Source organism: Pithys albifrons, chromosome 13, assembly GCF_047495875.1.
Source record: "Pithys albifrons albifrons isolate INPA30051 chromosome 13, PitAlb_v1, whole genome shotgun sequence".
Lineage (NCBI taxonomy): Eukaryota > Metazoa > Chordata > Aves > Passeriformes > Thamnophilidae > Pithys > Pithys albifrons.
The window spans coordinates 4,250,861-4,266,478 of NC_092470.1; the positions used below are offsets into that span (position 1 = coordinate 4,250,861).

At 41.6% G+C, this 15,618-nt stretch overlaps 1 protein-coding gene across 3 annotated transcripts in view; it reads right to left on the reverse strand.

The window, feature by feature from the left end:
• VPS13C (vacuolar protein sorting 13 homolog C) overlaps nucleotides 1–15,618 on the reverse strand; it is an 87,479-nt gene that overhangs the window by 16,794 nt on the left and 55,067 nt on the right. For all 3 annotated transcript variants that reach the window (XM_071568580.1, XM_071568579.1, XM_071568581.1), the window contains 17 exons: nucleotides 15,197–15,318; nucleotides 14,664–14,958; nucleotides 12,916–13,305; nucleotides 12,150–12,254; nucleotides 11,266–11,430; nucleotides 10,793–10,921; nucleotides 9,415–9,548; nucleotides 8,903–9,029; nucleotides 7,267–7,502; nucleotides 6,831–6,981; nucleotides 5,690–5,830; nucleotides 4,154–4,235; nucleotides 3,980–4,049; nucleotides 3,049–3,160; nucleotides 2,013–2,126; nucleotides 466–602; nucleotides 165–246 (listed from right to left, as the gene is read on the reverse strand). In XM_071568580.1, coding sequence (XP_071424681.1) covers nucleotides 165–246; nucleotides 466–602; nucleotides 2,013–2,126; nucleotides 3,049–3,160; nucleotides 3,980–4,049; nucleotides 4,154–4,235; nucleotides 5,690–5,830; nucleotides 6,831–6,981; nucleotides 7,267–7,502; nucleotides 8,903–9,029; nucleotides 9,415–9,548; nucleotides 10,793–10,921; nucleotides 11,266–11,430; nucleotides 12,150–12,254; nucleotides 12,916–13,305; nucleotides 14,664–14,958; nucleotides 15,197–15,318 — 2,592 coding nt within the window. The remainder of the gene's footprint in view (nucleotides 1–164; nucleotides 247–465; nucleotides 603–2,012; nucleotides 2,127–3,048; nucleotides 3,161–3,979; nucleotides 4,050–4,153; nucleotides 4,236–5,689; nucleotides 5,831–6,830; nucleotides 6,982–7,266; nucleotides 7,503–8,902; nucleotides 9,030–9,414; nucleotides 9,549–10,792; nucleotides 10,922–11,265; nucleotides 11,431–12,149; nucleotides 12,255–12,915; nucleotides 13,306–14,663; nucleotides 14,959–15,196; nucleotides 15,319–15,618) is intronic.

A 15,618-nucleotide genomic window follows, 5' to 3' on the forward strand; every position in this document is an offset into this window, starting at 1 on the left:
TCCTGTGCTTACATTTCCATAATGTGTCACCAGATTCCTACTTCAGTACACTGAAATAAAAAATCAGTATCTTTCAGATGTATTCACCTTTCCTTTCCCATTTTCTACATTCTCTGAGACACATACTCAAAATTACACACAAAGGCTTGACAGAATGAGCTTACTTGTTCACTGTAATGTCTAACAACTCTCCTCATCAGCTGATCTCTCTTGTAGAACTGGTATTGAATTTCAAAGAAAGCAAGTCTGAAAGACAAGGAATCACACATTAGTTACAGATACCATTTCTCCAATTCCTTCAGATAATCCTGAAGGCCTGTTCTCTTACCAAGGATCCCAAATCCATCATCCCTCATGCCTATACACTTACACTGGGGTCAGGCAGCAAAGTTTACCATGGGTCCAAATACTGTACAGTAGCTTGAGTCAAAGTATTAAGGAAAACAACCAGTATTATCAGCTTACTTGAAGATAAGATCATCCACGTCTGTCAGAGTAGCTCCAATACTTTTCAACAGCAAATTCAGGGAATGGATGGCTATCATGTCTTCCCCCTTATCTGCTGCTTCTCCACCAGCAGCCAGAGACAAACTCAAATGCAGCTGTCAAGATAAAAATTAGTAAAAATAAGACAAATAAAGACCAAAAAAACCTCCAAATCACAGAAGACAGATTTTGTGGTGCATATGCAAAAAAATGAGTGGTAAGTGTATTTTGACTCTCTGAAGAAATGTACAATTTCAACAAACAATACATATGTATTTACCTCTCCATAAAGAGGAGGGTCCAACCTCCCTAGAGGTTTAACTTTTGTTATATTTACATCAGTAAACTCCTGTGTAAACAGTAAGTTTAAATTGATTTACTTAACTAGTTTGTGTGTATTTTTACAACTCCTTGGAGGAAACATGAACTTTGTAAAACTGCCTTTAACACTGTAAAATAGGAAGGTTTGTCAGTGTTGATAAGAGAATTATTAAAAAAAAACCCCAAACCACACACTTTTTATACAAGTGGAAAGGGTAACTATTTTGTTTTTCCCTTGTTCATCACCATAACCAGTATTGTCCCTTCTACTCACAAGAGGGCACAGCAGTTAACCTGTATGATTTGACTTCTTTAAGATTCCAAATTGCCATTTTTTTCAAAAGGCCACAGAGCCACTTTCACAGCCTTCCCACTATCCAGTGGCTTCAAATATCAAGCTAAGTCTACTGAATTTAGGTGAGAAATACAGGAGTGAATAAGAAGCCACTTTCTGTATTTAACAAGCAGTTTGTCTGACATTTCAAAGAAAGATGCAAAAGACACTTAAAAATTCTGACTGTTTCTTCAACAGCTTTAGCCAGACTGGGCAGAGGATAATGCTCAAATATCACAACTGTGTCTTGTTGCTCCACTGCCTTCCCTGGCTTCACCAGTCTCTTCTAAGTTTATAAGCACAATCATATCAGAAAAAAAATCCAAGGATCTAAGAGCTCCCTACCAGCTACCTAGTGAAATACCTAAAAAGCTGAAAAATGTACCACATTGTAATCATCAGTATTGGGGTTTATGTCTGTCTTTTATATGTTTAGTGAAAAGGAAAGTAAAATAAGTAAATGTGTTCCCTCTAAATTCTTATTCAAACTGACAGCCTTAGAGGAGAATTCTGTTGAATCAGAATAATGTCTCATTACTGATGATCTTTCTTTTATTGCTCAAAAAAATCTCACTGCTTCAAGGGGGACAAGAAGACAAGCCCATAAAAGAGTATTTTATTACAATTTATGGCACATTACTTGGATACCTTCAGGCCAACATTTTATCTACCTTCCATCATTATTATACCCATTGACTCTCACACTTAGTAATGGTTAAGGGTCAGTTTGTACCAGTGGGCAACAAAAAGTTTTCCAACAAAGTATTAAATTCTAGAGAACAAAATCCCCACTAGGGATGTATTTACTACAAGGGATTAAGAGATGGTGGTATCAGGTGTTCTGTTAACCAGAAACCTTTTTCTTGCATACCTTAATTGGAGAAATGTGGAAGTGTTCAAAGAAGCTGAGCATTGACTGGTCTGTCAGGGATGACTCCATCAACTCTGTGTTAAGGGCATCCACATCTTGCTGAATTAATTTGGACTGGTTTCATCATGTAAAAGTAAAAAGGAAAGAAAAAAAGGAAGTTTAGCTCATCAGCATATATGCAACATAATTAATCATTAATCATAAATCTAAGTATATGTTTTAAAATATATATAAACAGTAGAAAGAATAGTCATAGTCAAATACAGTTAATATCCACTTAAATATAATTGTACTATTTATTGAATCCAAGGTTTTAAAACAAAAAAGCAACACAGAAAAACATACCACAATGCCACAAAAACAAAAAACCCTCCCTACATACACAACAATTCAACAATTTCTGGATCATTTTTTCATTTTATATTATATACTGATGTTCACTTCAATTCCTCAATCACTTAAGGTATCACTTCCAAAGGTTCTTTGCATTTTTTTTTTATTTCTTTACAAAATTATAATTGTTATACAGTACCTCTGAAAATATAATTTTTAAGAAAAAGAAACTTGAAAGAATGACTTTTCTACACACAATAGAACAACATGTGACCCTTCTGAGGGTCTACCTATATAAGATTTTCTTTAGAGCTATGAAAATTCTATTCCTTCTACTCTCTAAAGACAGGACACTGTAAACTAACATACAAATCAAAGGGCACTGTTAAACCTGACCTTATTTCTCATACACCCCTAACACTGTAGCCACAACTGAAACAACTGTGTCATGCATTAATGAACCATTGAAAGAGCAGAAAGCAGTTACACACACCCAGGTATCAGTTACTTGAACATTTAGTAATGCTCACAGCCAATGTTCAACAGAAATACCAATACTAAGTATAAATTAGCTGATCCTGTCCCTTGATTCACTGTTGCCAATGCAATATTCACTCATTTAAACTGAAATTTTCAGGAAATTGCAACACTAACACCATGAAGGTCCCTGTTTCTACAAAACTCAGTTCCTCTCATACATTACCCTTTGTCTTTCAGCTTCTGGGTCTGTAGATGGAGTGAAAAGTTCACTGAGTGCTGCTAAAAATCCCTGGTCAATTTTCAGTGCCATTTCCTGGATAAGAACCATGAAGTACCTACAGTGGGAGGAACAAACAGTGAGTACTCAGAGAAGTTCAGCTGAAACACCACATGCTTACCCCACACAACTCAGGTTTGCTGTGCAATGTTGCATATCAAGATTTCCAATCCACAATACCAACTGCCAGTGTACAGCCAGACGTGCTTATCAACCACACAAACCTCCACATTACTGGAGATTATTCAACCCTAACACTTCCAAAATTTACCTAAAAACAACCACCAAATACTTCCTACATTCCCACATTTGATTCCACGTGCTTCATGGATAACAGAACCTAAGCCATATATTGCTGCTTCTTATCCAACTGCTTCTTCTCCAGTCACTTCACTGAGTATTTATTTTATTAAAACTCACCATCCACACTAGCTGGGTACAGATATTTGCATTAGAAACCACCAGTATAATGTTTTTGTCTCCTTTTTAGTACAAAAACCCCAGACACAGACTTATTCACTACAGAACACACATTTCACACTGTCCTGGCCCACATTAGAGACTGTACAAGTCATTTGTTGTTAGGGCACCAAACACCCAGCACTGTACAACAGGCAGACACACAACTCTGATATTGTAGTACAAGAAGGATTTAATTCTGAGTACTAGAGAATTTGCATAACAGCCCCATCATGTGGTCAGCCCCTATTTTCTAAAAATAAGTTCGTTTTAGAATGCTGCTTTTTCACTGGAGACATTTAAAAACTCAGTCCAAAGCCAAAGATGTTTGGATAGGAGAACATAATTTCAGAACAAAGTTCCCTTCTAAAATATATTAAATTCCTACAACTGCATCACAACACACTGTTAAACTCACTTGAATTGCAGCACTTTGCTGTACTCGTTGAATCTAGTGATGACACTGATGTCAATGAAGGGTTTTGGTTCTAAACAGGAAAAATAAAAAAGCTAAATATGTGCCAAAAATAAATTGCCAAGTTCCTAGTTTGAAGGCTGGATAAATCTGATATTGCCAAAGGCTTTCTCTTACCTGAGTCCAAAGCAATCGACTTGGGAGGGGTGACAGGATGAAAGACAACAGGAAACATCGATCCTGGTAACTGATTATCAACCTAGAAATGTATTGCAGAATTACAGGAATATTTTAGTGTTGTGATAATCAAGCACAATTCCCATTTTAGAGGGTCAGTGAAATTTATTTGTAGATAGTGTTCAAGAAGAATATCATAGTTACCTGGGGGGAAGGAGGACAGAGCGAAAGGATTGCTCTGATATTCCTGTGCAGTGTTACCCATTCAGTTACAAAAGGTCAGAGGGCTGGAAGGGCTGCACAAGGAGTGCCCTCACAGGGGTAGCTCACACACGGGGGTGCCCACACACCAGGGGTGCCCCCCCCACACACAGGGGTGCCCCCCCCACACACAGGGGTGGTCCACACACACACAGGGGTGCCCACGCACACACAGGGGTGCCCCACACACACACGGGGCTGCCCCACACACACACGGGGCTGCCCCCACACACACACGGGGCTGCCCCCACACACACACGGGGCTGCCCCCACACACACACGGGGCTGCCCCCACACACACACGGGGCTGCCCCCACACACACACGGGGCTGCCCCCACACACACACGGGGCTGCCCCACACACACACCCGGGGCTGCCCCCCACACACACCCGGGGCTGCCCCACACACACACCCGGGGCTGCCCCACACACACACCCGGGGCTGCCCCACACACACACCCGGGGCTGCCCCACACACACACCCGGGGCTGCCCCACACACACACCCGGGGCTGCCCCACACACACACCCGGGGCTGCCCCCACACACACCCGGGGCTGCCCCCACACACACCCGGGGCTGCCCCCACACACACACGGGGCTGCCCCCACACACACCCGGGGCTGCCCCCACACACACACGGGGCTGCCCCCACACACACCCGGGGCTGCCCCCACACACACACACGGGGCTGCCCCCACACACACGGGGCTGCCCCCACACACACGGGGCTGCCCCCACACACACGGGGCTGCCCCCACACACACGGGGCTGCCTGACACACACAGGGGTAGCCCCCCCACACACAGGGGTAGCCCCCCCACACACAGGGGTAGCCCCCCCACACACAGGGGTGCCCCCACACACACAGGGGTAGCCCACACACACACAGGGGTAGCCCACACACACACACAGGGGTAGCCCACACACACACAGGGGTAGCCCACACACACACAGGGGTAGCCCACACACACACAGGGGTAGCCCACACACACACAGGGGTAGCCCACACACACACAGGGGTAGCCCACACACACACAGGGGTAGCCCACACACACACAGGGGTAGCCCACACAGCTTCACACCCACCAAGACTCCGGGGTCTGCACTGATGACACACCCTGACTGGAACAGGCAAGAGGAAAAGCCAAATACTCCTCTGACAGTGAGCAGAGCACCACATGCACCAGATGTGGAGATCCTTCTCCACACAGATGAATGAAAGCAAAGCCTTAATGTGCCTGTTCAGGGAACAGGCCACGAGGAAGGAGGTACCTGCAGCCAGCACAGCTGAGCCCTTAAGCTTCTCTGGTGAGGGGACTGTTTGAACTCCACCTGAATTCCTGACAGGAAGTTCCGGCGGATGCTGCACCTGACTGGGAGTCGCATTTCCATTGGGAACTTACTGAAGTTCACCTGCAAATGTAGGAAAGCAGAGCTAATACAGACTGAGAAATAATTAAATGTTATAAATAGACCAGCAAATAAACCCTGTGTTTTTCTTAATTTCCTGATCCAATCACATGGCTACTGAATTATTTAATCTAATTCTCTGCAAGGGCAGTAACAAAACCCACTGCTCAGTCAGAGAAGGACATTACACTGCACCTTGAGTTGTCCCAGGCAGAAACCCCTGTGCCATCTTAGTAACTATTTCTCCCTGAGTTATATATTACACTGGCATAATTCAAGATATTTACATGCAACTGGCTACTTTCCTAGCTGATGCTTTTACCCTGATCCCAAAACATTTAAGTTATGAGAAACAAAAACAAAAAGCTCTCCTTTGCTTGGAGTCAAATGCAATGACCTACCAATGGAAGGTTCTGTTCCCATGGACTATAAATGCACTACTGCCAAGTACAAAACCTGAGTATTCACACAGCTGAGGGGACGTGTGTGCTTCTCAAATGAAAGGATCACATAGAAAAAAGTCTGATTATGGTACTGTAAAATGCCTGTACTGAATTAGCCATTTGAATACATTAAGTTTATGTATAGGTATGTATAATTAATGTCTGAAAAAGCTCAGGTAAGTGAATTAGTTTCAAGAGCCCTTGAACACTTCAGGCTCCTTTACCAAATCAAGTAGTGGGGACTGCAGCTTACTAAGAAGAATAAACTAAGATTTCTACAAAGAATTTCAAGTACAATGTGAATACATATTCACAACTTACATGTACATACCAAGCAATCTTTTCTACCACACAAAACCAAAATCCTTTGAGATTTTTACTTCATAATACAAGTCTGGATAAGCCTCAGTACCACCACAACACAAAAACATTCTACTGTGTGAAATGTGTAACTATTCTGTTTCTCTTAACAAAGCATCTGTCCTGACTGAGCAAAACAGAAATGTGTTTTAACTGTTGCATGTGTTCTGCAAACATTTAAACACAAACTCAAAACATACCTCAGTGTTGCTGTCCAGTTTATGCCAACCAGGACCTTGGAAAGCTGTTTTAGAGAGATACTTTTGATAGGCTTGTTCCAACAGGTTTATCTGCTTTTGATTAAATGGTTTCCACTTGTGCTTTGGTTTCCTCTCCCAAACAACACCAGAACTGCAAGGCAAATAACAAGGTTAACAATTTCAGAGTCCTTATACCTTTCTTGTGCATGTAAACCATGTAAAATGTATTATTCTAATTTCTCAGAATAAAAAAGGAGGCAGTTGAATGCTATTGGTTCTAATTCCACAATAGGAGTAAAAGCAAAACTTAATTTTAATTTAAAAAGTTCCATTTAATTTAATTGGAAATATGTCCCCTTCAACTCTGTCACTAAAATTATAACAAGCTGACAAATTTTGACTTTTCAAAGGAACATTCAGACTTCATGTGCAGTACCTGGTGATTCCTATGTAAGAGATCTCTTTTTTATTTTCATTGTTAACCAGAGAAAGCCCAAGGCTGTGGATTGAGAGGTTTATTTCTTGGTCAGGTTGCTCCAGCTCCTCTGCCTGTCGTGCCTTGGAAACCAAGGCCACGTCGTCGGTGAAGAGCAGCACCCGCTGGCGCCCGTCCAGGAAGGACACCCAGTGGATCTGGGTGTTGGCATTGTAGGGGAACTGGCCACAGTCATCCTGTGTTGGGGAAAAAGGTGTGTTACAGGAGCAAACCCAGGAGGTTGATGTGTATAAGCAAGTCTACAGACACCCAAGGCAGAACTCAGGGTTTGCCCTCTTTGTTCAGGTTCTGTACCGTGATGACTTGGCTGCATCTCGTTACCCAAGACTGAAAACAAGTCAGAGGTTGGGATAATTTTCTTCCCCTTTTATTAACTAAACATTTGTGGTTTAGAATAATATTGAAATAATCAGGACACAAAGGCCCTCACAGCAATGCAAAAGGCTTAGAAGCTTAGGTGATAAGGGAAGAAGGCAATAAATCATATACCATGAAGGAGTAAAACCAGACAAGGATTAAAATCTCTGCACTTCAAATGCAGATATTCCTTATTTTTTAATTTGGGAGGCAAAACTGAGATAATTAAAGCTCTTTCCTCAAAATTCCTCAAATAATCATGAATGTAACCATAGCTATATAGTAAGGAAATCAGTTTCAAACTAAGACCACTTTTAAATGTAAAAAAATTGACCCAAGCAAGTGCTTATACAGTAAAGCTCACTGGAACTGGTTAACTGAGTTCAGCTCAGTGAAGTTACACCCATTCCCAGCACAACTGACACACAAACTTGCTTTCCTGACCCTCCTTTTAGCTACTAATATCTCAGTTTTATAGCTGTGCCGAGTCAACAGAAAGAAACACCTCTGAAGAACTCAGAGTTTAGTGTAAGGTGTGAGCACACAGTCATTCAGAGACACACACAGGACTTTATTTAGCCCACATTCCAGTTAAGGGAGGAAAATCTTCATCCATGAATGCTTGCTTCCTATTTTCCAACAAAATACTTGCTCTGTCTTAGTCCAGACTTACCTTTGCTTCTAGTTACACTGTCCCTGTTTCTCTCAATCATTTTCCATCTTGGTCATTATTATTTTGCCCCCACTTCACACATTTTCTTGTTTTAGTTCTGCTTGAGTTACAAACATGGCAAGAGCTCTCAGTGAGCAACTCAGGATTTTCTGCTCCATACAAACAATTCCCATAGGAAGTGAGAGTCACAGCAGTCAGGGGTTTTCTTCATCTTTAGGGAGATATTTGAGCCAAATGCAGCACTGCTGGAAAACTGGTGAATTATTCATCCTCTCTACTATTTAGATAGTCTACAACTCACACACTCGATGCTCCTTCTTCCATATACACAAAAAACAGAGAGAAAATGCAGATTGCTGTTTGTGTCTGAGCCTCTGAGTATATTCTTTTAAACATCTAAAACCTTGCTGCTTGACAGGGGACTCCAAGGTCTCTTACAGGACAAGAGAGATGTGAAGTTACTGAGAAAGCTTTGTCCCAGGTAGTTTTAACCTTGTAACAGCCCTAGACAGGGTCAACATTTACTTCTCCCCTCTTGCAATTTACCTTAAGTAGGTCATGTTCACCGAAATTTTGGCAGTAGCCCCAGGTCAATTTTCTTGGTTTAGTTGGATCTGTCCAGGCAAACAGGCACACTTGCCTTGGTTTCAACTCCATTTCCTCTTGTAATCCACTGCAGGTTAAAAGAAAAGGAGTAAAATGACAGCATTCCCTGGTTAGGAGCATTGATGGAAGTGGAGGAAACAAAGCACAGCACTAGACCCTCCAGCCTCCTGGGGTGAGGTGTGAAGGGCCTGGGCTACCCACTCCAAACAAGGACAGCTGGAGGTTCACCAGCTCTCAGTGAGCCAGGGTTTATACCCCCACTTCATTGTCTCCACTTTCTCAAACCATGAAGGCAGTTTAAGAGTAGACAAAATACTTCATTGAAAGAATATGATACGGAAAAGGGGGTTTATCTATTTTTCAAGATACCATAATGGGAAAAGAGAACTCTTGTCTTCCCAAAGGGTAACCCCTGGTTAAACAGCCAGTGGTGAACAGTTTCTTTCCTATACCTCTGTTTGTATCTGAGAGAGGCATAGGGAGTGTGGTTCACAATCAGGGCTGGGGCAGCTCCCTCGTGGTAGTCCGAGAAGGTTATGAGAGTCGAGTGCTCTGACACATTCACGTCCACCAGCAGGCCCCCATTCTAGAGAGGAAGGCAGACAAAGTCCAGTATTTGTTCTGTACACAGAATCAAGTTAGAACAGACTAAACTGCTGGGTTTAGATCATTCTTTCACTGGTCTCAAAATGAACTAAGGAAATGCACCCTGTTATCGAGTGACAGCACGTTCAGTCACTGACTTCAGACAGGTATCAGTAGCATTCACAAACTGCTGATTTAATGGAAAAAAATATATTCAAATTACAGATTTTTAGTAATTACTTCATTTGGCCAAGTTCAGTAAAAAGTATAGATGAGCATTCCTTTCACTTTCTCTTACAAAACTTAGTCACATTTAAAACTGCAGTTTCCCGCATACTCCTGAAAAATGTGAAGATCAAGACAAACACATTAAAGCTTTTAAAGGTACAACAAATACAGGAAAAGCATATTAACAAACTGAGCAGAAGAGTTCTGCTCATTAAACCTCTAAACAATTCATCATGAGTCTTTCTCCTAATGGCTTTCAAGAACCCATTTTTTCCAGTATATCTGCAAGATATTTCTGAGATGTTACAGCACCACTTTCCTCATTGGCTTGCACAAAGGAGGTACCTTCATGCTTTCCTTTCTGTGTAGTCTCTTCAGACATCTTTCTCAAAATGCTCCTCTAGCAAGATACATTGATTTTCCTGCTACACTGTAAGGTCTGGAGAAGGGGTGGAAGGGGACACACCTGCCTTTGAAACTTGGAGAGCTGGATTATCCTCACAATCACTTGTATTTCAGTTAGTTTTGATGAGCATTAACTCCAAAGCCTTGTCTGAACATGCTACATTTATATACACATTCCCAAATGCTAGGCTAGGGTGAGTTCTGAAATTAGTAAGATTCTTCTATTTGAATCATGAATTAGTTTGTCCAAGAATTGTGTATCTCCAACATGCAGTTGATTATCAAGGAAACAAAAAATACAATCCATTTTAGGATAACTATTGAAACAAACTGAATACACCCAAGTCATACCCTCTGCAAAACCCCAGATACCATTTTAACTTAATGTCAATAGAACTGTTCAGCATCCTATAAGCTTATCACAAGTAAATAAACTAGACCACACAGCTGTGAAAACATTAACAACACTGCAGACTTGATTCACAACCTTTTTTATGCATCAGAACTGAAGGGCACTGTATACACAGTTTTGATCTTGATGATCTGGGCAAGTCAAGCTACCAGAGGGCTAAAATGGAGTCTTATGAACAGAGCACACAAAGTCAGTCTCACCAGTTCTTCCAGACTCAGCAGAGTGCCATTATCCTGGGCTTGAAACAGGAATGGTTTGGATGAGCTCTCATAGCCAACTACTCTGACACAAAGTTCACCAGATGAGTTTTCAGGCCAAAATGGAAGACACTGTAAACCAAGAAATAGGTGTGACTTTACCAGTTCCTCTATGTTGACTATAGTGACCAGCAGGAAAACAAACAGCCTTGTGTGGCTGTTTCACACGCCTCAGTTCCTACCCAAGCACTGACTGAAGAACATCTCAGCCTTACTAAGGCACCAGAACTGAAGGACTCCATGGATGTACCAGCACATGCAGCCTGTGCTGCTCCAGTTCCCCTGAGATGTGAAGCACCCATGTCATGCCTTCAGAAGTGACAGCTCCCACAAGAGAACTGCTCTTTCCTTAAATGACACCTGGAGACCAGCTGTTTGTCTACAACAACATCCAAAGGAAAAACATGAAACATTACCTCTGAAGCTGAGATATAATTCCATTTGTTTGTTGGAAGAGAGCCATTAGGACCAATTTCTCCAACTTCAAGTTCCAGGGAAGATTTGTTTGCTATTGTGTAGAATGGAGTGAAGGTAACTATCCTGGTCAGGTTAAAACTGCTCATTTTGATGCTGACTCCAACCTGTTGAACAAGGACAATTTGAGCAAACAATCAGCAACAAGCTTCAAGGAAAGTCAGGATGGGAAAAAAAGAAAAGCCAACACTATAATTACAAAGCCTGGCACACAACACTCCTGTTGTGAACACCTGAAATAAAAGAACCAAATAACATCCAGTAAAATTAGTAAACTATGCAACACAACTAACACAACAGTCAAGTGAGAGTTTAGCTGTGGCATTTTGTAGCTGTGGTATTTGTGGGGAAAATCCAACAGGAATCCTCTGGAGTAAATCAAGACAAGGTAAAGTGACCATTATCATCAGAAAACAGAGTTTATGGAAACACAGCTCCCCACACAGCTTTATTCTGCTTAATTGTGGAACTGTAGACTTAGATTAGGAGTGAAGATCTAAACAGTTGCAAACAATTAGGAACTTTGCATGTGGACTCTCTTCTCCATTATGCATGCTCACCTTTGTGCTTTCAAACAGCCCAGCACTACACATTTGTTAGAGAATCCCCATTTATGAATTAAATTGAAACTTCTGCTGGTGAAACTACTTGTTGCCAGTGCAGGTCTGAATGGCTGGGACATCAACATTATTACCCTAAATGTTAAATATTTCCATGCTTTAAAAACACTGTAAGTAGTGAAACAAAGGCCTTAAGGAGGGAAAGAAGACAAAAGAAGGCAAAAAAACCCCAAGAGAGTTTCACAAAGCACAGAAACATAGCTTACCAGATAATCCATGTTATTAGCTGGACACCTGACACATCCATAGCTTCCTACAGTATCAAGGGAAAAGCTACTGGACCAAGTGCTGGTTGAAATACAGAGCTGGATCTACACACAAAAAACAGCAATAGGCAAAATAATTCATTAAATTCACTTCAATTCTATAGCTCGTGCATTATGGGGTGCAATTATATCACATGTAGCAGTATAAAGACAACACTTCAGTGCTTCTGAAACCTTGTATAAGTTCAGATAACCTGAGAAAGTAGTGTCACTTTTCATATACTGATTAGTCTGTGCCAGAGTTTTGTTGGAGTCAAAAATAGCACAACAGAGGAGCACTCATTGACTCCTATGCTCATGGCAGCACAAACATACATGGAAAAAGGCCTACAATTTTGTGGTGCTTCACAAACTTGAAGAGGTGGGAGGAAATAAACAAATAAATAGGTTTTTTTCAACCATTTCTACAACTACTGTTGGGTAAAAGAAGTTATTTAAAAGGAATGAAGGGCCACTTCAGAAAAAAATCTCCTCCTGCAGTACTCTTCACTTGACCATGCAAACATCACACCAACCCAGAATCTAAACAAAAGAAATGTGTTTAACACAAACCAGAATATTTACAGTGTGCATTTTCAATGTCAAAATACCAAAGAAAGCAGCATTCAAAGGAAAGCCCTTAGACTTAAAAACTACATTAAAATATTCTTTATATTAAATGTCTGTGCGGTTTCCCTCTCAGAGCAGGATCTTAAAGCCAGCATACCTTATTTTTACTAAAAATGTTTTTCTTTTTAAATGAAAACAAAACAATATCCCTGTAGTCTGCTGGATGCTTCACATGGGTGTCCTCAGCTCGGTACTGGAGGACACGGGAGGTCTTGTTGATGATCCAGTAGGGGCTGAACACGGACAGCACCACCCGGGTGCCCACCCTCCTGGTGTGGATGTGAACATCCACTGTCAGGGCTGCTGCAGAGTGAGAGGTGAAGCACACAGCGAAGAACTCGGGCATCCCATCATGGATTTTAAGATGCCCATTCCAGTCTTTGCCTTGGTATTTTAACAAGACAAGCTCCATTATTTCTCCATTGATTCTTGAATGGAAAACGTCTGCAGCGCTCCCTTCAGTTAATTCACGGGCTTCTGCTGTTCCCTGCAGCAAAATTAGAAGGGAATTTTATATGACAAATTTTTAACATATAAAATTAAAGCACTCAAACCTCAGCATCTTACTCTCTTGCAGGATGCATGTTTCAGGTGTCTCAATAACACATGTCCTAATCCCCAGACACTTTTGTTTCGGAATGATCCTATGGCTAATTTGAGATGAAGTGCACTTTTCTTGCAAATACTGCTTAATTCTGGATTTTGGAAGGCAAAGTAGTTCCAATGTATCCCCTGTCTCCTCTCTCTCCTTCCCTCTCACCCTTCCTCCTCCATGAATTCCAGAGGATTTTGGCAATGAGCTCTTTTCCCAATTCTTACACTATTGGGTGTAACACTGAACTGGACTGTGCTGCAGAGGAACAGCCAGGGCTTTCCACACTGAAGATCACCCAAGGCAGAAAGCCAGCAGTTCTACCATGCAGTTTGTAGCACAACTTTCCTTAAGCAGTAGCATCCCACAGCAACAGCTTTACTATTTTTTCCTGATAAACAGTGTATTTTACTGTATGGAATAGTGGCCAGGCTTGATCAGCCCAGGGATGTGAAGACAATAAGCACATACCCATCTACAAGTACAGTGACTTCAGAAATAGATTTGAATTACTGGTTTCAGGCTTCTCAGTCCTGGAAATGGCACTCTGTCCTACATGCTGTGACTCTGAGTACTGAAGTACAAGGAAGGTAAGGAAAAGTGGGAATAGAGCCATTAGGATGTTGCACAGAAGTGAAAGCAAGATCTAAAGGAATGCCACAGCCAGTTCTGCAAACAGGACAAAACAGAACTAACAAGGGTGATGGTTCTAAATCCTCACACCTGCTGTATTTGCTGAAACCACTCAGCTTTCATGAAGAAATATTAGATACTGAAAATACTGAATGGAGAGGAAAATGATCTGTGTAGCATCCAGCAAAAATCCTTCCAGTTTGTGCAAGGACAACCTCACAACAGTCAATAGTAAAGAATCAGTGCCAGAATGGAGAGAAGCTGCATCTTCTGTGTAGAATAAAAGCTCTACAGATTGCAGATGCTTTTTCTTATGCCTCCTCTTGTGAAGCAAAAGACATCTTGCAAAACACAAACAGAATCTCAGAAGAATGTAAAAGAAGAAAACCAATCCAGCACAGGAATCTTATTTAAGGAGCAAGGCAGAGTTGGCCAGGTACACTCAAATTAAAAACAATTAATCCCCATCAATCCATTATCTGCCTCATTCATTTACAATACAACACACAAACCCCAACATTGAGAATCTTACACGTTACATTCACCTGCACTTCTAAGTAAATATAGTCTTACTTAAAATTGAGTAAAGGATTTACAGATGAAACCACAAAATAACTTACCTCAAGTAAGTATCTCAAGGAATATGGCAGAAGATTCCTCACAGTCAGTGTGGGGTAAAGGTGGATAATGTAGGCAGGATCCCACTCCTCCCCATGAGGTGAAATAAAACTGAGTTCATCAGGTACAGCTGTTGAGCTGATGATTAGGGGCAGGAAATTTGTCTCGATGGCTGGGCACTGCAACAAGCACCTCACTTCAGTGCTCCTGTGCAGCTCCTCCCTCCAGGCAATGTAAGTGGTGGATTCCCTGAACTGCCCCTCGAACATTCCCGTGGGGCGGAGATACAGGTGGCACCTGTGGGGAGAGGACAGGCAGTGACACACAACACACACCAGCTGTGCACTGACAGCCACCTCCACCCAGCGTGAGCCACGGCTCACATTCTACACTGGTTCTGCAGCACAATAACTACCTAATAAAGGCAGCACTTTGTGGTTTTACCCCATTCAGGAAGCAAATTGAAGCTTCCACACCAACTCTATTTGTGCCCCAGTGTCACAGAGATGGGCCCTATGGGACAGGGACAGCATACCTGTATGAATGCAGGGGAACATGGAATTCTTCTTCTGGCTTGGATATGCCGATTGGCTCCAGCACCCTGGAGCCTTTGGCCAGCTTATAGACCATAAATGGGATGGAGAAATGGTTCTTGATCTACAATCAAAATATGTAATTTTCATTGCATTTCTGCAGTACAAATTTCTAAAGGAAAAAGGATGAATAACAACAAGGAAAAAAACCCAATGATTGATTTAACCAAACTGCTCTAGAAAACAGACTTCATGTGTCTTAAAATGAAATACAATCCTGAAGGAGACAATACACAAGCAAATGATAAAACTTCATCTTAAGTCCCATGAATTAAAAAACATGCTTAAAATGCCAAGTTGCATAAAAATTATTCCAATATTGAGGATATTAGGAAGCCAAAAGGAAAAAAACAGATTTTTCATT